General features: G+C 38.7%; 4 protein-coding genes across 6 annotated transcripts; all 4 read left to right on the forward strand.

Annotated features, from left to right (window-relative positions):
* The first annotated feature begins 682 nt into the window (after window positions 1-682).
* Window positions 683-11348, forward strand: LOC131784584 (uncharacterized). 3 transcript variants are annotated; one of them, XM_059101405.2, is made up of 21 exons: window positions 683-812; window positions 1669-1759; window positions 2079-2197; window positions 2328-2430; window positions 2744-2799; window positions 2949-3007; window positions 3287-3329; window positions 3456-3569; window positions 3646-3731; window positions 4255-4338; window positions 4832-4952; window positions 5072-5102; window positions 5388-5477; window positions 5572-5728; window positions 6383-6493; window positions 6603-6669; window positions 6992-7071; window positions 7384-7405; window positions 7779-7853; window positions 8073-8112; window positions 8670-11348. In XM_059101405.2, exons 2-21 carry the CDS (start codon window positions 1684-1686, stop codon window positions 10280-10282), a joined length of 3147 nt encoding a protein of 1048 aa, XP_058957388.2. In that variant the 5' UTR covers window positions 683-812; window positions 1669-1683; the 3' UTR covers window positions 10283-11348. The 3 variants fall into 3 exon arrangements, with proteins under 3 accessions (XP_058957388.2, XP_058957389.2, XP_058957390.2); XM_059101406.2 differs by having other exon boundaries at window positions 5403-5477; XM_059101407.2 differs by lacking the exon at window positions 7779-7853.
* A 725-nt stretch (window positions 11349-12073) lies between these two features.
* On the forward strand, window positions 12074-13287 carry LOC131784560 (ubiquinone/menaquinone biosynthesis C-methyltransferase UbiE-like). Its single transcript, XM_059101382.2, has one exon. It carries the CDS (start codon window positions 12087-12089, stop codon window positions 12867-12869), a length of 783 nt encoding a protein of 260 aa, XP_058957365.2. The 5' UTR covers window positions 12074-12086; the 3' UTR covers window positions 12870-13287.
* Window positions 13288-14462: 1175 nt separating this feature from the next.
* LOC131784564 (ubiquinone/menaquinone biosynthesis C-methyltransferase UbiE-like) lies at window positions 14463-16500 on the forward strand. Its single transcript, XM_059101387.2, has one exon. It carries the CDS (start codon window positions 14505-14507, stop codon window positions 15285-15287), a length of 783 nt encoding a protein of 260 aa, XP_058957370.2. The 5' UTR covers window positions 14463-14504; the 3' UTR covers window positions 15288-16500.
* Window positions 16501-21610: 5110 nt separating this feature from the next.
* Window positions 21611-23099, forward strand: LOC136282341 (ubiquinone/menaquinone biosynthesis C-methyltransferase UbiE-like). Its single transcript, XM_066169859.1, has one exon. It carries the CDS (start codon window positions 21634-21636, stop codon window positions 22414-22416), a length of 783 nt encoding a protein of 260 aa, XP_066025956.1. The 5' UTR covers window positions 21611-21633; the 3' UTR covers window positions 22417-23099.
* Window positions 23100-23655: the final 556 nt, after the last annotated feature.

Raw genomic sequence — 23655 nt, forward strand, 5'->3', positions numbered from 1 at the left:
TGAGCCATTTTCACAACGGTAAAGTTGCGCAACCAACTAGAATGTTGGCATGGATCAACGGCAGTATCATCTGCGCACCTACCCCTCCCCTGACCCTAGCTTTAGATCAGGTGACTTTTGTTGAGTTAGGGGAGGGGTAGCTGTGCATTTGGTAAGAAACTGACTTGAATCCGTTTGTACAATGAAGAAAAAGGAATCGCACTTGAAGAACAATGTTGTCGAATGGGCGGGTCCTAATCAAACTGCCTTTTTTTTTCCTTCTTTCTTTCCAGTTTTCTTTTTTATTTATTTATTTTTTTGGCTGCGACCTTTTCGCTTTCTTTTATGTTTGATGATTTTTGCAGTCGCATCACTGGCGTGCACATTTCAACCCAGCTGTTACATTGCGGAACTGAAAATCTCGTTGAAAATCATGACTACGTGGATTTTTGCGGAGAGTTTTAACTTGCATTTTGCTTTACTATTGTGGGTATATAATGGTAAAATCAGAATAAATCAAAATTCCTTTACAAGGCAAACTAGGAAGAAGAAGATCCTGTCTGCATCATTTGCCTCACAAAATTTGCCAGGTTCTGAATATTCAAAGGTCACTAATTAGTTACCTTTTGAAATAGTTTGCGCATGCAAGCGTTGCGGACCTACTTGTCTCGCATTCGTCTCAGATTGAGTAGGACTGGCGAGAGAATTGTTTAACTACGCGCGAATTGAAGATCTCGCTTGTAATTAGTGTATGTAAGGAATTATCACAGATATTTTGGGCCTTTGAGAGAATGAAAAGAGACTACATCTGCTCTGATTTCAGTTGCTCATAGGTAAGTTTGGTTATGGCTTTCTTACCTCTTATTCCATTGTAGCGAATTATCGGGTTATTCTATGCAGAAGAGCCTTCGCTTTCTCTCTGATCTAAAATTTCGCTCTTCAGATTTAAAAATTTTAAATTTGTTGCTTTAAAAATAGTTCTCAGAAATAAACGTAAATGCTAGTTTTCGTTAGGCTGATGAGTATCCTTTTCTGTCAGGTCTTAGCCGTAGCCCGCCGATTGAGATCTTCAAATGCATATAAACTTTATTTACAAATTGTACATACCAAACGCGTCTTGTCAACACTGGAAATTACTGATTTGTCAGTGGGCGGTCACACTTTAAATTTGTGGCGAGTATAATTAAAATTGACTTTTCTTGATATCAAACTTTGCCAACTGTATTAGAAAATACTTTTTGTGTGTGCTGTTAGGACAATTCGTGAGTTGCAGCCTTGTTTAAATTTCCCGCTCTACTGCAGCCATCTTGAATTTCTGTCATGTACAGTGAGTGATTGTTTCATCGATCCTGTGTACACGCTATTGATGAAATTTCTTGTCGCCATGTTGGTGGAGTTAATTTGTGTACTTTGCAAGTAGTAACCTACTATGTATGGCAATTCCTGACCGCCCCCCCCCCTCCCCCCTTCACTCCTTTTACTGAGGTATGCCAACAAAGCTAACTTGATGACTAGCTTGGGTGTTTGAAGGTGGATGGGGAATGGATGAGTAGTATTGAAAAGTTCCAGTAAATTTGTATGGGCTCCTCAACTACTTCAATTGAAAATTTTTTTTCATGAGAAGGTCTGATAAATTTTATTGCATGCATTGGTTGATTTAAACAAAAATCTTTACTATAAATTTTTTAGAGGAACAAGTTTGTCATGATGTTGAACAAAGCTATGATTCAGAATGATGGGGAACGAGAAGAGGAGTTTGGTGGTGTTGTTAACCTTTCAAGTGAGTGTCAATAATGGTTCCTTTTTACAGAGTACTATTAAAGCTTTGTCTTCAGTTGCGTAAAGACAAAGGTCCTACGATGAGCTTGTTGGTTCCAGGGTGGAAAGTTCTGGTTTTGAGACCTAGCATTGTGTTGTGTTCTTGGGCAAGACACTGTTATCTCACAGTCCTTATCCATATGAGGGCTGACCCAACTTCACAGACACATTAACGCTGGAGACATAGATGTAAACCTGAAAAAACACTGAGGAATGAGATCCCATTGAAATGACAGGACTTGCCTTCTCCTGCCTCAACCTTGTCTCCTTTTTTATTGCAGATCGTAATTTGAAGACAATTGGGCATCTTCCAAAAGGGGTCTCTCCTTACACTCTCCTTTTAAGTAACAATGCAATATCAAAGGTGGAAAATTTACAGTACTTCATCCACTTGCAACAGGTAAGGGACAGAAAGTTCAGTTAAAAGATGGAAGCTTCTCCTTCTTAAATAAGTGCATATTGGAATGGTTTAGAGAAAAGAAAAGTTAATAAAAAAGACAACTAAATTCTCTTTCTTTTTCTCATTTCAGTTATCTTTGGCTAATAACCACATTGTTGACATTAAAGGAGTCAGTGCAGCAACTGGTTTGAAAGTTCTTGACCTTAGTAACAACAGTATTGTCTCAATTGAAGGTATTCTCTCCCTTCTGCTTTACTACTGATTATTATCCTTTAAATATTGTTCACTTGCCTCTCTAGACATGGTTTGAAGCTGTGCACCTTTCTTTAGCAGATACACCCTGCTTAGCTAGCACTAACACTTCTGATCCTGCATGCTTTTATCTGACAATCATATGCAAATTTTATGATCAGCCAAATAGTTGTTTGAGAAAGAGTGTTCATTCACCATTGACATTTGCACTCACAGAAAAAGTTGATGTGTGCTTTGAACTGTGTTGATGTACCAGTACTTTAGAATTTACATTTTATTGTCCATGTTTTGAAGGTATCAGTTGGTTAACAAATCTTGAATGGTTAAATCTTTCTGGGAACAACATTGAGGTAAACTGATGCAAATTTTCTGGTTCACTGACTATCATTTATAAACAGACAGATGGGTCCAATTTTTTGAAAGCTAACATTCAGGACTCTACATCTACATTAAATAATCCAGCATAGTGATATATTTTCCTTGTTCTCTATCACTGCAGAAAATTGAAAACCTTGATAGAAATACCAACCTGTATCACTTGGATTTGTCAGACAATAGGTAAGGTTGTGCTCAAAATTAGATATTTTTATTCATAATTGAAGGTGATTTGAATTAATCTTGTAATAAATTGTGAATAATTTCTGACCTCTAGAGATGTAATTCTGACTTTGATGTATAAATGATCATAATGATGATACAATCAGTATAAACAAATTGAATGTAATCACTAATTTTTTATGATAATATTGATATAAACTGTAAAATAATGCAAACTTGTATTGAATGATCAACTCTAATTATTATATGGCTACCATTATATATGCTGTGTTATTTCAGTATTGCTGTCATATCAGGATTGAAATCGCTCAGGAATTTAAAGGTATATGTGAATCCATGGGATGATTTCCAACTTAAATTATTAACTGCATTGCAGGTTTGTGACAGCATAGAGATTAGAATGTTTACCTTGTTTTTAATTTTTCTAACATACTTTCATTTGACACAGACTTTATTGCTGCATGGAAATCTGATGTCTTCCCTGGAAGTCATTAAAGAAGAAGTAGCATGCACAGTCTGCACGCTTTCTCTGGCTGATAATGACATATCAGACCTTAATGAGGTACACTGCCTTGAGTACATGAACATCTATATGCATACCAAAAACTAAAATAATCAGCAATATTGATGTCTTTCAGATGTTACATTTGTCATCTCTGATCAATTTGGAGCAGTTGTCACTTTTGAACAACCCTTGCATCTTGACTAATGGAAACTGGAGACTGTATCTTTTATTAAAATGTTAAATGCTAACCAGATAACATTAATGTATCTTATGCCTTCCTTTGCTAAATTGAGGCATGGACCTAGGAATTTTTCTTTGCAAGGGGGAGGGGATTCAAACTTTGTTTCAGAGAGCACAGAAAATTTTTACTCCAGAGCCTAAAAAAGCTAAAACAAATATTTCAATATATTCAGTAAATTTTTATACTTCAAGTTGAGTGGTAAGATGCAATCCTTCTCTGAAATAATTTTGATTTCCAACAAGTAAAGAAAATACCCTCAGGTCTGATGGAGGTAGGTGTGGACCCCCTGATCCTCCCCTGGATCTACCACTAAAAATCCCCTTTCCCCCCCAACACACACACACATGCACCAAACACTGGTGATATTCATCAACTGTCAGACCCTTTGACCAATTTAAATTTCTGGTGAATTGAAGAGAAGAGGTTTACACAAGTGGCCGTTTCTATTTTAATGCTGTTGACCCAGAAATATCTTAAATTATTCTCTTAACTTTGCCTCAGAGAAGTGAACTACAGGCCTTATCTGGCATATTGCTGTAGAAACCTTAGGAATCTGGATGGACATTTGGTGAACAATGATGAAAGGCAAGTTCATATAATTTTCTTGTATTTGTAAATTCAAGTGGAGTTTGGTGTTCAGTCTAGTACTGACTGCATGAATTACTGCGAACTTGATCTTATTTTCCAGCCCAACATGTTCCAACAGCCTTTTGCGAGTAATGATTCTCAATTTAAATGGCATCAGCCAAGTTTATTGATCTATCAAGTATTGATCTTATTTTCTTCTTTGCATTCCTCCTTATCTTTCATTCCCTATCTGCCTGCAGCTCTGTTTCTTGTTTGAATGTACATTTATCTGTACTGTAAGTCTTGAAACTATCTCTAGGTCTGCCCATATTTTAATCTTGTCTGATTTGCCTGTCTCTTAGGGCTACAACTTCTCCTTTGACATTTGTTTGTTTGTCTATTCCTCCCTTGTGTACCATTCATTTCTTGCCCAAATAATTCCCCCATTCTCCCATTTATTACCCCTACATTTCTCTCTCTGTTATCCTGTTTGTTTTTGTGATCAATGCAGAATACTTGCGAGACTGCTGGATCAGGCATTCAGTCACATTGGCCATCCTTCCTCAGGAGAGCATTATGAACTTGTGTCCATTTTACATCATATTTGCTCAGAATCCCAGGAAGATACCCAGGTATTGTACTTATAGTTTTACTGCAGTTGATTTACAGAAATATTAGTGCTATCAGCTGCTATTGGAATCAAGACAATCTATGTGAACACTAGCTTCCTTTTTTCTGTTTTTTCTTACAGACAGCAGGAGCGCATATAGGGGAAGATGTGGGTAGGTGAACCATTTTGTTTGATTCTGAATGATTCATTACTTAGGGTGGAATTTTTGGTAAACAGTACAAGATTGTTTCTTGTTTTATTATTGTTATTATTGCAAATTTCATTGAGGTTTTTTTAAAAATATTATTTTGTGTGTAATAAATACCATAATGTATGACTCTCTATTATGGGCACTGGGTATTTTGGACATTGCCAGGTATGACAAAGGCTTCCTCACACAATACCTTTATTTATCTGCACCTCTTGACATGTCTGTTATTTGATTATCGGTCATTAGATTTTATTCTTCCAGACAGCAACACTTTATTGGAATCAGAAAGTTTCTTCATTCCAGTTCCTATCTCTGATGAAGACCAAACAGAATCAGGTATGCTGTATCATTTGCAAAACCTTCCTATAAATTATCAAAAACCTTCATTTGAATAAGTAAAAGCTAATCAAGTCTATTTTCATCTTTGAAGATGATCCCATCATGACAGAAGAAGAAGCTCTGCGACTGTTTAGTTTGGCAGCCACAATAATTCAAGCTCATGTGCGTGGTTATCTGGTGAGGAAGAAGTTTGACTTCTGTCAGTACCGACAAAGGAAATATGCAGCGGCTTGCATTCAGGCAGCTTGGTAAGAAACCTGTATGAAGTTTCATCTTTCCTTGCCTACTCTCTCCCCAGCCTCTATGACTTGTCTTCATACCTTGACTCCATGTTATATTTTCTCCCTCCCCACCCTCAATCTTCTCTTTTTTCCATCCCTACCTTTAGAGTCTCTCAAATTTCCTCCATACTCTCCCTCCCTCTCTTTCTTTAATTCCTCTCTCATTTTTCCCTTCTCACTCTGGCTCCCTTCATTCTTTCTCTCTCCTTACCTTCACCCTCTCCCCTATTCCCTTTCCTAACCTCACTCCCTACAGTACCTTCTTTCCTACTACTTCCCTTGCCTCACCCCTCCATCCTCTCCTTTGTCCCTCCCTACCCTCAACAGCCTCCCTTCTTACCTCCCTTCCCTCACTCCCTCATCCATCTCTTCCTACCCTCACTCCCTCTCCCCTCCTTCCCTTCCCTCTGCTCCCTTCTTCTTTACTTCCCTCCATACCCCTCCTACATTCCCTTCTTACCCTCATGCCTCCTTGTCTCCCAAACCCAAAACCCTCTTTGTCTTTCTTTCCTACTTCCATCTCTCTCCATTTCCCTCTTATCTTACTGCCCTTTTATCCTCTCTTTTTTCACTACTGCCATGATTAATAACATTGATTTTTCTTGTTATTAAATATTATAGGAAGGGATATCGTGCTCGTACTAGAGACATTAAAATTGTCAACATAAGGAACGAATTAAGAGTGCGAAGGTTGATATCCCTTATAAACCATTTATATGGTGCATTAGACAGGTAAGCATAAAAATATTTGTATGGACTTGTGTTGTGTGCTTACCCATAATTTTTCCAAGTAGTTCTCAAACTGGCTTTCCTAATAAGGCTCTTCTTTCCTGCTTTCAAGGGAACACGAGGAAGCTGTCAAAAGTAGAGAACAGGTTAAGAAAGCGATAGAATATCTGTGGCTTCAGGTATCTACGTTGCATGTAACATAACAATTATGATCTCTGAATGGTCTTGTTTTGCCTCATCTGTTTACTGACAATGACAATTTAAAGCCTTGTATTATGATATCATGATGGTGACGACAATAATGATAATGATAATAGTAATAATAGCAATAGAAATAATTATATTAGTACTTATGGCAATAGTAAAAATGACAATAGTAATAATAGCAATAGTAATAATTATAATAGTAATGATGATGATATCACATTGTAAAGTTAAAAATACTTATCATGACAGACAATCCGGTGTAAATATTTTCTTTTGTTTCTTTTTTAAATGTAGATTTTGGAACAGTCCAAACGGAATGAGGTCCAGCTTCGCAGAGAACAAATGAAAGCAGCCATCAAAATTCAGACTTGGTGGTAAGATGGTAGCCTCTAGATTATATTATTTCACTGCAATAAAAGCCTTAATTTTATCTGTTCACATGACTACGTTTGCACCAGTTTGAATGGAACCCGATGTCACCTGTACCTAGCTTGGTACAAAAAAAAACAAAAAAACAAAAATATAAGTGAGAACTTACTTTTGAGCACGTAGGACTATCCACAAAATCCACAAAACCTGCAAAAATTTCATTGTAACTCGCAAAATTTTTGTCCCACGATATGTTGTAAAATATGTCAATTTCGTTCTCAATTTCCTTGGTTTGATTTTTGTTCTGTTAATTTTAGGAGAGGATGTATGGCCAGAAAGGTAAATAAACATTTTTCCCATTCAGTTGCTTTATTATCCTACAACCTATTTGTAACTTACAATACATCACTAAGCTCGAAAAATTAACATATATTATATGTCATTGACTGACAAGAAGTATCGTTCACAGCCAGTCCTAAAATCACTCGTAAAAACGCGGTCAAAACTCGTGCGAGAGAACAACCACGCTGTAGAGACACTCCGTATGACTCTCTCACATTCGTATCCCCTCTCTTGCGTGTGCCGTCCTAAATTATCCGCACAGGGTTAATTTAAACGCCTGTTAGGGAAGTTTAATCGAAAAAAAAAAAGTATGAAAAATGCTCAAGACCATCGACCAACAGTAAAAGTGTTTTTATTCCGTATGGTTTAGCTGTTTCCCCGCAAGAGAATGAACCAGGATCAAGTTGCAATGCTCTTTGCAATGTGTCGCCAGCTACAGACACAGGTGATGAACGCTTCTTTATGTCCTCGCTCAAAAACCTATTTTAGGTCTCTCTCTCCCTGATAATCTTGTTTCTTGAGATTATTTTAACATTAAGCAAAGGGTAGTCTCAAAACTAATAAAGGATAAATTTTGAATCAAAATGTGCGGTTGTTGGGTAAAGGCGTTAACAGGTCAAGTTTGTGATGTATGTGACTCTCGTATTCGTTTCTTTGTTTTTAGTTGAATGTTGTCACATCCCAGATAAATGATCTCACTAAAGGTAACTTGATTTCAATGCTGTGTTGTTTTATGCCCGTTACTTTTGGCTGGAATGTTAATGTTCTACTGATTCGAGATATTGAAAAAAACTAATTGTCATTTGGTAAGTAGTGGACGCAATTACTGCTTTTTATGGAAAACCTGAAGATTTTGCAGAGTCTTTTGAGGATTCGGACTCTCGTTTCAAAATACATCCAGTTAATGTTAAGTTCGGGAGGGTGAAATTTTGAAAGCGTGATTTAGAAAATATGATTTTACCCAGAATTTATTTAGGGTTAAAACGCACAACGCTCTGTGATAGGATCAGAAAACTCACGCCACCTTCTCAACCAATCAGATGCAAAACTAAAACCAATCGCGTCTTGGTCACCTGCGTTTTCCCGCGCTAAACGCGGTTTATGGTGGTCTGTACTCTGATTGGACGTTACTGTTACTTTGGGTATTGGTGTTGACGACAGAATTAAAGGGCGCTGGAACAATAAAAAGTTTGCAAAGCTTGAAGCTTTTTATCTACACCTGCCATATTGGTTCTCAACAATCGCTGACTATTCATTGCAGGTAAAATCCAAGACAACAAATCTCAACACGAAGCTGAAAAGACGGATTCAGAAGGACAGGATCAGTTCTACGACACATTCGACACATCAAAGGAGAGCGTAGAAACAAAGTTCGCCGAGGATCCTACGTTATCGCCTCCTGTTCAGCATTCCGATGCTACCTCAGGCCCGTCCCCTGAACGCTCGCTAGTTGAGGAACGAGACGAAAAAGGAGAGCTGAAAAATTGTGATGAAAATATTCCCGTGTCAGGTGAACTGGAGTCTGGAGGCAAATTATTGTTCACAGACGATTCGGTTCTATTAGATCTTGAATTAAACAAAGAAGCTCCACTTGCAGGCAGAATGGATCAGGACGCTTTCGGATTAGCTCTTACAAAGTGTGATCAAAAGGACTCCGGACTGAATATCGCGAATTCATCGAATAGTTTTGAAGGGGAAACCAGATTGTCATCAGCCGTACCGGGAATGGAAGAGAAACAGTTATCCCTTCCTGAGACGAAACGTAGCGAGAACGATACTGAGGAAGCACCCCAAGGACCTTTAGATCTTGAAACGGAGAGAAATAATGATGTTGCACGCGATGTAGGAGAATTTTTCGAGGATAGGAGATCTCCTTCCTCCCTTGACCAAAATGAGCCTCTTTCTGAGAAAGTCACCTCGAAACCTAACGTTGAAACAGGTCAAGTGATGGAGAATACGGCTCCACGTGTTCTTTGCTCGCTTGTGGATTCTCAAGAATCTGATTCAACAGAAAAGGACCTGAACTGGGGAGCATCTGAAGGAAAGAGTTTACAAGCCAGCATACCGGAAATAATTGTTAGTAGTCCAATTCCAACTGATGATGAAGATAGTGACGAGGGGGACACAAGCAATGTCCAGAAGGAAGTTCACAGGAACCAAAAGGAGAGGAAAGGCACAGCTGAAAACTATTCTTACTCCAAGTTAGCCTGGAAGTTCTCGAGCTCGTTCCATGTGAAGAATTTAGATCAGAAACTTTCCGGAGGTGATGCAAGTGGTGATAAAACTAGAGACGACACATCCTTCAAGAAGGAGAGAGATATGCATGAAGAACTCCATAAAAATGAGGTGAAGTCTTTAAGAGGAGCAGAAGGTAGTTTGCCTTTGGCAAAGTCTAATCGCGGAAAACCGGGTGATGATGAAGAAGATGCCACCGTTACAAGCAGCTCCGTGTTCCATGAGAGCGTTTCAAGCTTGGGTGAAAGAGCCACAACCTTACTGTCCCAGCTCAGATCAGAAATCGCCAATATGAAGACAGCTCGGCTGGGCGGTGCCTCTTCAGTCATAACGTCGGGAGACGATGGTGCTACTATTGTGGTTGAAAGCACAGTGCATGCAAACCTTGATCCCGAGAATGTAAACAAAAGTTCAGGTGAGCTTGCAACACAAGAGAGCAGCACTGCAAGCGAAATAAATGACATTTCTAAGCCAGAACATGCACCTGCCGTGACGTATCGTTTGCCGTTGTTTGAAGACGTCGACAGTACATGTACATCTCTTTCTCTCGACGACTTTCTGTCAGACCCCGTCCTTGAAAACGTTGTAAAAGACCCCGTATGTGACACTGGATATGAACCTAAAGAGACAGATGATTAACGCTGCGATGTATCGCGCTCTTTTACTTTTGATCTCCTATTTTTGGAAAGAAGTATGGTTCTTCTGAGAAAACTTGTAGGTGTTAAAATGAATGAGATGAGGTTAGAAATGCGAACAGGCATAGCTCTTCAAATTCACGTTGAGATATATAAATTTTTTATATGCACACACACACAAACACACACATATATATATATATTTCGTTATCCTCCGTCAGGTTGAACAAACCACCGAAGGATTTGTCTGTCCCTTAGAAGCTTAACAAGCTTCTTTGAGTTTTGAGAAAGCAAAGTGATTGCGAGATCAGCTCGTTAGAGACACAGAAAGTTCAAGCGTAAATAAAGTATATTTTTCATCTTAGATGGACTGAAAATTCGAAATTTGATGATAACTCTACATGAATCTAAATAAAATTTTAACATTAAACTTGGGAGTGCTTAATCAGGGGTCACTGTAACGTTGACTGCACTAATGGCACTTCAGTGCGTCACGGCAATTCTAATAGTGCGCGCACACCCCAGGAGGGGCTGAGAAGGCACTCGTTCAATGTTTGAGTGTAAGCGTGTCTCTGATCCCTCTCCGCATAAGAAGAAAAGTGTTTAAATCGACCATAAGAAGCCAAGTCTGATATACCGTGTTTAATCAAAACTATAACAAGATTCTCGAACGTGATTGGTTATCACCAGCCCGATTTAAGCATTAATAATATACATGATTTACGTGCTTCTGATTGGCTGAAAACGAGTGCTTTTTTCATGCAACACGAGTGCAAATTACAAATAGCGCGCGCTGCAAACATTTCGTCCGTGTTGACTTTCAGTGATGCGTTTTTCATGTCAATTATTAACAAGTAACAGCATGATTTCGATTGCAATTTGGAGTTAATAAGCACGAATAAATTTTTCAAAGACTATAAAATTGCACGAGCCTGTAGAGCGATTGCAATTTGTGGTCTTTGAAAATTTTCCAAGTGCATATTAGCCCCAAATTGCACTCGAAATCATGTTACCTTTACTGATAGGGGCAGTGCACGTGTCATGCTTTTAATTGAATAGTGTAAGAGGACAGTTAACACGTCATTGCTGTGTAAGTGGACAGAACGCATCATATGCGCGCGTATTGTTGCACATTCCACTGAGTTAACTGGAGTTTTTTATGAAAACGTATAACCTGTCTAGTTTCTTTCTCGAATTTTGTGATAGTTTTTATTAATTGGTAACAGGACTTCGAGTCGTCCAATTCTGTCTGTAATCATACGAGTGATACACAAAATTGTACAGCTGCGAAGCAGGAGTGTGATTTGTTTGTCACGAGTTGGACTGGATTGGAATCTACTTGGTCCTATTACCATTATTAGTATAGGTAATCACATGATTTCTAGCGCATTTTGAAATAAATAAGCACGAGTAAATTTTTTCGAAGACTAACAAAATTGCACGAGCCTGTAAGGCAAGTGCAATTTGTGGTCTTTGAAAATATTGACAAGTGCGTATTTATTCCAAATTGAACAAGAAATCATGTGATTACATATTAATAATATACACGAAAAAATACAAGATAGCTCATCATAATTATGCAGAAGCAAATTGCGCGCATCAAGTATAAAAATAATTTATTTAAAAAATCCGCATACAATGTGAAATTAATCTTTTTGTTACACATTAGCGGTTTCCCTTGCTCTAAAGACGATTGTGACTCGCTATTTACTAATCCTGTACTAAATAAACCATTAGTTTAACTATTAACTATTAAATGTTAAATATTAATTGTTGCTCTTCAAGGTGACGTCAGCAAATCACTCGCAATGTCGGACTCCAAGCAAGCAGCACAGAGTTACCAAGAAAAGACGGTACATCAAAGAGAGGAAGGAAAAAGTCTGATGAACGATGTAGAGATTCATCGCGGAGATGTCATCTTAGATTTGGGCTGCGGTACTGGAGAATTGTCTGCGTATTTGGCCGAGCTCGTTGGTCAAGATGGACGAGTCGTTGCCGTTGATCCTGATGTCAATCGGCTTCAAGTGGCTCGAGAATCACACGGGGATGTAAAAAATCTCGCATTTCATGAGGGAAGTTCTTCAAACTTCCCAAGAATGGGTTCAGAGACTTACGACATCGTCTTCGCTAACTCTGTGTTTCAACGTATCCAGGATAAAGAAGAAGCGTTCAAGAACATGTTTCGGAGCCTAAAACCAGCGGGGAAAATTGCCCTGTCTTACGGCGATCACTTTGGTTCTGGATTTCAAAAAATTTATCGTGGACTTCAAAACTCAGAAATGATGGAACTCATGCTAAGCAAACTTTATTTCGAGAGAAGGTCAAAAATTGAGGGCATGTGTTCGGCTGCGGGATTCGACATCGTGAAAAGTGTCGACGTCAAGATGAAAGATTTTGAGTTCGAAAATGTTGAAAGTATGTGCTCATTTTACTCGGTATATTTGCAAGATGCGTTTGATCCAAAGCTCGTCACGAAAGACAAATTATCGAGTTTTTGTGCTCAGTACACAAGTGGGATAAATTCTACACCGCTAAAACTGTATACTGATGAAGAAGATTACTACTGTATATTGATAGCAGCCAAATCATAAAGAACGTGACGGCCTTTTAGATTATTGTTAGATTTGCATCAGAGAAGCTTGGTTGCGTACTCGAGTTCCTGTGGAATCCGTAATATATCGTTTATGGCCGGAACGTTTGTATTGTAAACGAAATGACCATTTAGTTTGCTGTGTGGAAACAGTAAAGCACTATGTCCCTGATTAAAAACAATGCCAGTGAAGCGATGAGAATCGGCATCAATGTAGCCGTTTTTGTTTTGAATGCGTGAAGTTATGAATTTGTTTCCCCGAAAACAACGCATGTAATCTCGGTAACATTTATGAAGCCAGAAATTGATTGATTTTCTTCAGTTAACCTAGTCCTTCCAGTGGGCGACATTTCGTGTCAGAGACTGTGTAAATTTGGTCATATGCATATGAATAAAGTTATGGTTGAATTTGCAAAATGTTAGAATACTTTTCAACTACTGCGCAGGCGGGTAACGCAAGGTAATTGTTATTGCGGTCAGATGACGTTATCTCGTTACGGAACAATATTTATCCACGCAGATAAATCAGATCTTTTTTCTTTCTCTTTAAGATAAAGTAATGAGATATTTTCGTAGTTAGATTTCCGTTACGCTCTTATAATGTTACAAAAATGCAAACATCAGTTATATAGAGTGTCCCTCCCCAAACAGCCCAAAAAAATAACCCTTGCATGCGTTCCATGCCAATGCTTTCTTAATGGAGGGGAGCTGTAGATATAGCGAAATTATGGAGATGACCTCGTCAATTATTATCAATTGTTTGTATATAGAATAAGAAATAGAGAAAGATGTTTTTAGTCTTGTCACGAGCGTAGGACAAAGGAAAAGAAAAAGAAAAACATCCGAGTTCCCATGAAGAATCGAACCTCAGACCTTCGGTTTCCGTGGTCCGCGGTTTTACAATTAATATGTCGGGATATCAGCCCTGTTTGAGCCAATCGCGACGATGAGTTGCAAGCAAATGTTAATCGTATTGTCTCTTTCTACGCACCAAAAATTTACGTTGTAATTTTTTTGACCTAAGTGAAGGGAGGAGTTCCACATTTATCGTGAACTTAGAGCAAGGAATAATTACTCTTTCGAAAGTATTCTCGTTCCGTGGCAGTTTCCTTGACAATCATCAATAGTGAGTTCGCTCTTTCGCTCGCTTCCACCACCTGAGGGCCTGAGTCGGACCTGATACCTGATTTACTGGGACTAAAAAAGCACAGAAGACTCTGTTACCTCTGTCATAGCATTGTGAATATAGAAAATATATAATATATTTTCAAACAAGTTAATGAAAAGTTCAGATTAAGAAAGAACTACTGAAGCCAAAAACCCTCTCAAATTGATAGCATTTGTGCAAGCCCTCATAATAAGGGGGTCCAATGTACGAGGGTAACTTCGCCCTTGCATACGTTTAGAGGCCCTAAACATAGCCTTCGTGTGACCGTAACCACCCCAACAAGGTACTCGCCTCCATTTCACCTAGGTGGTGGGGGGGGGGGGGGGGTAGAGAGGGTACGGCTACACATAGGACAACAAACAAAAGACGGCGAGAGGTCTTCGGGTGGTCTGGCACTAATTATTGGTGCCAGATCCCTTGCAGACCTCTCGCGGGATTCGGTGGCCTAAACTTCAGCAAGTAATCATAATGTCTAAATCCAAAGATGTTGCAAAGAGTTACCAGCATGTGTCGCTTTTTCAAAGAGAGCATGGAAAAAAACTGATCGATGATGTAGAGATTCATCGCGGACATGTTATCCTAGATTTGGGCTGCGGCACTGGAGAATTGTCTGCGTATCTTTCCGAGCTAGTAGGACAAGATGGAAGAGTCGTTGCCGTTGATCCCGACAGTTATCGAGTAGAAGTGGCGCGAGAATCACACAGGGAAGTCAAAAATCTCGAATTTCAAGAAGGAAGCTCTGCCAGCTTCCCAGGAATGGGCTCGGAGACTTATGACATCGTCTTCTCCAACTTTGTGTTTCACTGGATTCAGGATAAAGAAGAAGCATTCAAGAACATGTTTCGGAGCCTGAAACCAGCTGGAAAAATTGTCCTGTCTTACGGGGATCGCTTACCTTCCTTCGTCGATAAAATTTATCGTGAACTTCAAAACTCAGAAAGCATGGAACGTATGCTAAGCAAACGTTGGTACGAGAGGAGGGCAAACATGGAAGAGATGTGTTCGGCTGCAGGATTCGAAATCATAAAAAGTGTCGACGTCAAAATGGATGATTTTGAGTTCGAAAGTGTTGAAAGTATGTGCTCATATCTCTGGGCAACGAATCAAGGCAGGTTTGTTTCAGAGCTAGCCACGAGAGATAAGGTATCGAGGTTTTGTGCTCAGTGCACAAGCGGGGAAAATTCTAAACCGTTGACGGTCTATACTGATGAAGGAGATTATTACTGCGTATTGATTGCAGCCAAAACGTAAAGAAAGTGTCGACCTTTTAGATTGTAATCAAAATTGCAATTAGAAAACGTTGTTTAAGTATTCGGGTTCCAGTCGAATCCGGAATATGTCGCTTTTAACCTAGAAGGTTGTAGTGTAAACAACACTTACTACCATTTTGGCAGAACGCTAAGCGGATTGCGTGTCAACAGCAAAGCATTTCTGTCTCTGATGGACCTGCTTTGTATCGTTGAGAATCGGTTCAAGTAGTAAGCTTTGATTTTCCTTTCCCTGAAAATAATTGATGTGATCTCGGTAGTATTTATGACGCAGGCAATTAAAAATTTTCCTTTGTTAACATTGTTGTTACAGCAAACAATATTTTGTGTCACAGAATGATAATTTTGTCATGTTGCGGTGTTGATTATGGTTCATTGCGCGCAATGTCGAAATACTTTTCAGCTACTGCGCAGGCGGGTAACGCGAGGTTATTACGGTCAGATGAAGTGGTGGTTTGTCTAGTAGGCCGCTTCATTGCAAGAGAAGGCTAAGTGTGAAATTGCGCCTAATACAGGCGCCAATGCGCTTAAATTTTTCACTTTGGCGACCAAATACTGAAAATTAGTCGCCAAGCGACTAGAATTTTTCATAATAACCTTACCAAGAGATATAGTGAATTAAAAAGATTTGCAAAGATAAATCCGTGGCAAACTTCTTCGTTAAGTTTGTTTTCAAAACGCAGCACACGCATCTCGATCTATAACTATACGCCATCTTGGATTTAGGTGAGCTTGAAAGTTGTATATCATCCATCCTAGTGTCCACTTTGTAGCACGTTAAAGATCTTTTCCCTAACTTACTTAATTTTGGAGGGTCTATCTAGAACGCTGACAGCCTAGCAAAAGGTTTTGTTTGTCATTGAAAATGGCGACCAACTTTTTCTGAAAATGGCTACCACTTTGAAGAATTTAGGAGCCAATTGGCTATCAGAAAAAAAATTAATTTCACGCCCGGTAAGGGCGCGTTAATTTTTATTTCCTAAGGGGGTGGGGTAAGGATGTTGTTTGCGAAATAACAGAAATGAACATGTCAATTAAGGCATCTTATTTTGTAGCGTTTGCGTTTCATTAGTGGGCTTTTTTTGTTTTAATAATCAGTGCTTCTGTTGCAACAGAACGTAGAAGAGGGAATTGGGCTAAGGAGACGAATGAGAGAATTAGATTCGCTTTCGTTAAATAAAACATTCTGGGTGCGAGCCCTCTCCTGTTCGTGGCTGTGCCATGATGTATAAACGAAAAGTAGGAGCATTACAAATACAGCTGTTTCGAAAAAAGTTGTGTAATTCCGCCCCATTAACCCTTTACATTCTTACATCAGTACGCATATTCTCCATACTGTTCTTTATACATCACCTAAGGTGCTGACAAGGAGAATTTGTTTACCGATCAAAAGCTTCTTTCGTTGGTGATCATTTCCTTTATTCTCATGACCTTAATGTGTGATCCAGGGGTGATATTGTAGGGAGAAATTGGTGCTAGTCACTCCTATGTTTTAAATGGGTAATCCATCATATTAACTTTTTTTACCCCAAGTTATGAAGTTGGGTTGTGATCACAGTTAATTTATCAGAATATCTGCGTTGTTTTGGCCAATGGTCAAATGAATGGAAGCGTTACACTTATCTCGTGAACCTGGGAAAGAGAAAAATTGTACTCTCCCGAAATCGTTGTCGTTCCGTGGCCGTTACCGTGACAAGTATACCCACAGTCAGCAGCCTGGTGCGATTCGTAGCATTTTAACATGGCTATTATGGCGTGACACTGTTTTTTCGTTTAATGCTCAAGAGTTATTTACACATTGGTGGTCAGCAGTCTGTCGAAGAAGAAGATTCGTTTGCATTCTTCCACTCAATGTGATCGTTCAACTCCTCAGAAATAACTTCAAGCAAGGTTGGAGGACTTAACCAACTACATGCTTTTATCTCTCCTTTTTGAATTAAGAGAAACTAAGCTTTACACTGTAATTTTTACTGGGATACCTGTGGTAGCCTAGTCATAACACCCTTTTGTTTTTTTGTCGTCTTTTTTTTTTTCTCCGCCACAAAATGGAAAAATTGCGCAATAGTACCCATTGATCATTGGGCCCTAAACACCATGACAACTAGCTGATCACATGTGTTATCTTGATGATGATTGACGTTGTCATGCACAGACAGGGCCGGGTCACATGACGAACCACGAGATTTTTGCTTAAAAAACTCTCTTCTTGGCCATATTGTATTTGTCTTGGGGTAGTTGTTCTAGCGATGGAGGTACGACGGTTTTGGCTTACGTTTACCTGGAGCTTTATGGTGCAAACGCTCAAAATACTTACAGACGCATACACAAGTCGTATTGTTCGCGGCCAATCCACACTAAAAGATGTTATTGAGCGGTATTTTTGGAACGGATTGAGTCGCGAACGCTTGAAAGCAATGAAAGCCTTGTATGCCTTGAAAGCTATGAAAGCTTTGTATGCCTTGTATGCCGAGTATGCCGAGTATGCCAATGTCTTAGTTGAAAAACGTACACTTGTTGAAAAAAGCAAAATCTTAAATCTGAAAGTAAACTGCATATACTCTACTGAATCTATTGAACAACACTACTACCGTGAGACTGAAGAACAAAACTCTAATGGATGCAAACTGCTTGTAACGAAAGACGCCAGAAACGTAGCTACGATAACAGTACGAATGGTATTAATTTCACGATCAGAAAGGTGAATCTTATGTTTGTTTTCATTGTAGTTGTATGGATATTCTTTTTTAATAAATACGTGTTCCAAAATCCTGCGTTTTTTGTGTCTAATGTTAGTTGTGGGCTAATTTCTACGTAAAGTTGTTGATGTTTCCAACAAACGCTCCCGTGAATAGCTTCGATGAATGTAACGTCTTTGAGAAAGTCGCTCAGTTATCTGTTATTGTACATGATAATAAGCTTAATGATAGCAACGATGAAGCATTTTCAATAAATACGGTCTGTAACTGTAGATCTCGATACGACAAATTTGTTTATTTTAATCGCCCTCGTACACATGGCATTCGTGTTTGTGATCGTAAGCCTAGCAGAATACCAAAGAAAAGAATTACACGTGTTTTGAAGAAATCTTGGAAGGTAAGACGTTTACTTCGAACTTACATCACAAAAAGCATACCGAAGTCTTCCCGAATGCAATAAATAAAGCTCGTGAAAAAATAAATGCACATGGAATCAGATGTGAGAATTAAGGAACAACGAAATATCCCTCTTCTGCAGTTAGGAGAAAATATCGAAAGTCTAACAAATACAGGATACTGAAAATGCAGAACCAATATCCACATGTACTTAAAAGTCCAAAGCCAAAGCAGTCGAATGCATGGAGGTCTAATTCAGTACCAAATGTTTATAAAAATCTGAATCACAGGGTAAATCATTTTAAGTCCAGTCTGTCTGGGGATATAGAAACAAACCTTGGTCCTGTGTCTGTGACACAAAATATTGTTTGCTGTAACAACAAGGTTAATTCTACTAAAACAATTCAAGCTCTTTTCAGTCAAGACAATGTGGAAATGTTTGGGTTAAATGCTGGCACCCATTGTGTAGGGGGAATGGTATTGTATCCTCAATAGACTTAGTAAATATCATGAACATTGGAAATGAATTGTATTCTGGTCTATCTAGTCTATCCAGGCAATCCTAGTTACTGTTAACAGAAGTACCTGAAATGATAATAGTGTTTAATATTAATTATCAGCTTCAATATGGTCCAAGCTGTACTGGTACTATACATGGTACTTGTGAAGTACAAGATTTCAATTATTGTATGTCATTTGCTAATGCCATGCAGGCTTTGCTAGGACAAAATTAGAATTACTTTTTTTAATAATCCTTAGTACTTCAGTAGGTTTTTACTGTGATGGTGATGGTAAGTTTAAGATATTTGATTCTCTGCAGCATGGTAGAGATTCATATGGTGCCCCATCCTCAAGGAACTTAAGTACTGTTAGAAGTTAACACCTTAAATGAGCTGATATACTATTTTCAAGGTCTTTATCGAAATCCAGATGTTTTATTTGAACTCAAAGGTGTACATATTAATGAAAAACAATATGAAATGATATATTTCTGATTGACAGTTGTCAGCTGTCCCCCTCAAAGCAAATCATGCAGATGCTGAAATTACAACCATTCATATTCCCTTGTTATGCTGTTGTGCCACATCTTTTTATAGCATTTGTTTTTCCATTATCAAATATTGTGGGTACTGGATTTGCAGACTCTAGATAGAATCACTGACCATACAAATAAGTTTTGCAAAGAAAAACTCATGGTGATAACCATCCACTGACTATTAACAATTTCCCAAAGGCACTTCAAATATATGATGCAGATATTAATATTGCCTTTAATTTGGAGAAACAAGGCAAATTATTACTTCAGAAGTTAATTACAGATAATACTAAGGATAATACTGGGTTTTTAATGTGGATTTCAAATTATTCAGTACAATAATATGAAAACAAAAGCGAAAAGTGTTAAGTACTTTATTATAAGATTCAGTCCTAATGGCACACTTGATATATTTGAAAAAATAAATGACATAGATATTCTTATTCAGTCATTGGGGGATATTGTAAAAAAGTAATTCCAGGGTAAAGATGTAGAATATTGTATTAAATTTATATGCTGTTCAACTAATTTTTCAAATGCTGGAAGACAAAAGGTAATGGCAAAACATAAGTCTCATAGTCAGAAAGAACTACATGCAAAAATGAAAAAAGAAAGCTATGCACAAATGGAACCTGCCATGAAAAAAAAAAGTTTTGTCTGATAAAACAATATGGTACAAGTCAGTGGATCCTGCAGGAAAAGAAAAGCTTTTATCTCAGAGCTGAATGGTATAAATCACTAGATCCTAAAGAAAATGAAAAGCTTGTGTTCAAATCAGCAGAGTGGTAGAAATCACTTGGTTCTGTGGGAAAACGAAATCTTTTGTCTGGCAGAGCAATTTGGTATAAATCATTGGATACTGCACAAAAGCAAAAGAGAGCAGAATGGTTTAACTTTCTTGATTCTGCACAAAAACAAAAAAGAGCAGAATGGTATAAGTCATTGAATCCTGAAGAAAAAGAAAAACCTGTGCCTGGCAGAGCAGAATGGTATAAAACACTGGATCCTGCAGACAAAGATAAGATTTTATCAAAAGTTCAAGCTAATAAGGAAGCCTATAGAAACTCAGTTCAACATGATTTAGATAATGAAATCACAACTTTTCAAACTAAGATTAGGGAAGGTCCATATTATATTTGCTCTGTTTGTAACAGAACACTATACAGAAAAACTGTTATCCAGTTAAAAAGAAACAAATGTACAACACTCAGCAAGAACTATTTACTGACACTAAGTCATTTGATGAAAATCAGTACATTTGTAAAAACCTGTCTCATAAAAGTTTTGAAAGGGCAAGTCCCATGTCAATTAAGCTGTAAGTAATAAATTACATGTTGATGAACTGCCACCAGAGTTGTCCATTCGAGAGAAGCTTGAACAGATACACCACAGAGAATAGTGTTTGAAAAATCAATAGTCGTGCCCAAATGTCAACAAAGAAAGAGTAAAAGTGCAATCTGTAATATACCAGTTGAATGTGATCAAACATGCAATATATTACCACGTCCCCCTGAAAGATCTGGAATAATACTGTTGAAACTGAAAAGAAAATTGGAATTTAGAGGTCATGTCCATTTTCAAGCAGTGCGCCCACAAGTAGTAGATGACAACCTTTTTTGAAATAGCTGTATGCCCCTAGTCCGACACCCGTAGTATCACTACACTTGATCTCAAGGATCCAGTACCATCCAGGTATTCCAGTTACCCTGTTCACAGGGTTCAGTATTTAACCCTAAGTAAAGGGAGGAGTGCAACATTTATCGTAAACTTGGAGCAAGGAATAATTACTCCTTCGAAAGTGTTCTCATTCCGTGGCCATTTCCTTGACAATCATGCCCACAATCAACAATAGTGAGTTCGCTCTTTCGCTCGCTTCCACCACCCGAGGGCCTGAGTCGGGCCTGATACCTGACTTACTAGGCCTAGAAATAGCACAGAAGACTCTAATACCCCTGGCCTGTCATAGCAGGAATGAACTACTAACACCGAAAATCCTGTCAAATTGATAGCATTTGAGCAAGCCCTCATTATATTTGGATCCAATGTGCAAGCGTAACTTCGCAAGTGAATAACTTTACAGGCCTTGAACAACACAAGACGGCGAGAGGTCTTCAGGTGGTTTGGCACTAATTATTAGTGCCAGATCCCTTGCAGACTTGTCACGGGCAAGCTTTACGCCTAAGCTTGAGCAAGTATTTAAAATGACCAAATCCAAAGATGTTGCAAAGAGTTACCAGCATGTGTCGCTTTTTCAAAGAGAGGAAGGAAAAAAATTGATCGACGATGTACAGATTTATCGCGGATATGTTATCCTAGATTTGGGCTGCGGCACTGGAGAATTGTCTGCGTATCTTTCCGAGCTCGCAGGACAAGATGGAAGAGTCGTTGCCGTTGATCCCGACAGTTATCGAGTAGAAGTGGCGCGAGAATCACACAGGGAAGTCAAAAATCTCACACTTCAAGAAGGAAGCTCTACCAGCTTCCCAGGAATGGGCTCGGAGACTTATGACATCGTCTTTGCCAACTTTGTGTTTCACTGGATTCAGGATAAAGAAGAAGCATTCAAGAACATGTTTCGGAGCCTGAAACCAGCAGGGAAAATTGCCGTGAGTTACGCCGACCGCTTAGCTTCCATCTTCAGTAAAATTTATCGTGAACTTCAAAGCTCAGAAAGCATGGAACTTATGCTAAGCAAATGTTATTTCGAGAGAAGGTCAAAAATTGAGAGCATGTGTTTGGCTGCGGGATTCGAAATTGTAAAAAGTGTGGACGTCAGAATGGAGGATCTTGAGTTCGAAAATGTTGAAAGTATGTGCTCATTTTTTTCGGCAACCAATCAAGGCAGGTTTGTTTCAGAGCTAGCCACGAGAGATAAGGTGTCGAGTTTTTGTGCTCAGTACACAGGCGGGGAAAATTCTAAACCGTTGACGCTATATACTGATGAAGGAGATTATTACTGCGTACTGATTGCAGCCAAACCATAAAGAAAGTGTCGGCCTTTTAGATTGTAATTAAAATTGCAATTAGAGAAGGTTGTTTAAGTGTTCGGGTTCCATTCGAATCTGGAATATGTCGTTTTTAGCTTTAAATTTTGTAGTGTACTGAAACGAAACTTATTACCATTTCTTTTAAGTCTGCAGAGCACCAAGCAGATTGCGTGTTAACAACAAAACATTTTTGTTCGTGACGAAACCGCTTTGTAACGCTTAGAATCAGTTCAAGTAGTAAGCTTTGGTTTTGTTTTCCCTGAAAATAACTGATATGATCTCGATAGCATTTATGACGCAGTAAATTGAACATTTTCCTCCGTTAGGTTAGTTGTTACAGCAGATAATATTTGCGTCACAGAGTTTAAATTTAGTAATGTTACGGTGTAGGTTATGGTTGATTGCGCAAAATGTTAGAGTACTTTTCAATCACGGTCAGATGAAGTGGCGCTTTGTTTAGCAGGCTTCATTGTAAGGGAAGGGCGTGTTAATTTTTATTTTCTAAGGGGGTTTACACATTGATGGTCAGCGGTCTGTCGAGGACGAAGATTCGTTTGCATTCTTCCACTCAATGTGATCGTTCAAGTCCTCACAAATAACTTCCGTGTTTTGAATTGCTCGAGCGAGGTTGGAGGACTTAACTAATTGCATGCTTTTATCTCTCCTTTTTGAATTAAAAAAAAAACTACGCTTTACACTGTAATTTTTTTAACCTTAAGTAAAAGGAGGAGTTCCACATTTATCGTGAACTTGGAGCAAGGAATAATTACTCCTTCGAAAGTGTTGTCGTTCCGTGGCCGTTTCCTTGACAATCATGCCCACAGTCAACAATAGTGCGTTCGCTCTTTCGCTCGCTTCCACCACCTGAGGGCCTGAGTCGGGCCTGATACCTGACTTACTAGGGCTAGAAATCGCACAGAAGACTCCATTTCTTCTCTCATAGCATCGTGAAAATAGGAAATCCATTTTCAAACAAGTTAACGAAAAATTCAGATTAGGAAAGAACTACTGACACCAAGAACCCTCTCAAATTAATAGCATTTGAGCAAGCCCTTATTATAAGGGGGTCCAATGCGCGAGCCTAACTTCGTCCTTGCATAAGTTAAGGGGCCTTGGAAATAGCCTAAGTGAAGACGTACCCTTCCCCCCAAGGTTCTCGCCACCTTGGGGGGGGGGAGGGTATGGCTACACATAGGCTATCTTGAACAACACAAGACGGCGAGAGGTCTTCGAGAG

The sequence above is a fragment of the Pocillopora verrucosa genome, chromosome 7, assembly GCF_036669915.1.
Source record: "Pocillopora verrucosa isolate sample1 chromosome 7, ASM3666991v2, whole genome shotgun sequence".
Lineage (NCBI taxonomy): Eukaryota > Metazoa > Cnidaria > Anthozoa > Scleractinia > Pocilloporidae > Pocillopora > Pocillopora verrucosa.

Bases quoted from the DNA above. Each gene is read 5' to 3' on its own strand.
- LOC131784560 (XM_059101382.2), top strand. From the start codon at position 12,087: ATGTCGGACTCCAAGCAAGCAGCACAGAGTTACCAAGAAAAGACGGTA.
- LOC136282341 (XM_066169859.1), top strand. From the start codon at position 21,634: ATGACCAAATCCAAAGATGTTGCAAAGAGTTACCAGCATGTGTCGCTT.
- LOC131784564 (XM_059101387.2), top strand. From the start codon at position 14,505: ATGTCTAAATCCAAAGATGTTGCAAAGAGTTACCAGCATGTGTCGCTT.
- LOC131784584 (XM_059101405.2), top strand. From the start codon at position 1,684: ATGATGTTGAACAAAGCTATGATTCAGAATGATGGGGAACGAGAAGAG. The intron at 2,800-2,948 runs GTAAACTGATGC...CTATCACTGCAG, and splicing joins TTTCTGGGAACAACATTGAG to AAAATTGAAAACCTTGATAG. The intron at 4,953-5,071 runs GTATTGTACTTA...TTTTTCTTACAG, and splicing joins AATCCCAGGAAGATACCCAG to ACAGCAGGAGCGCATATAGG.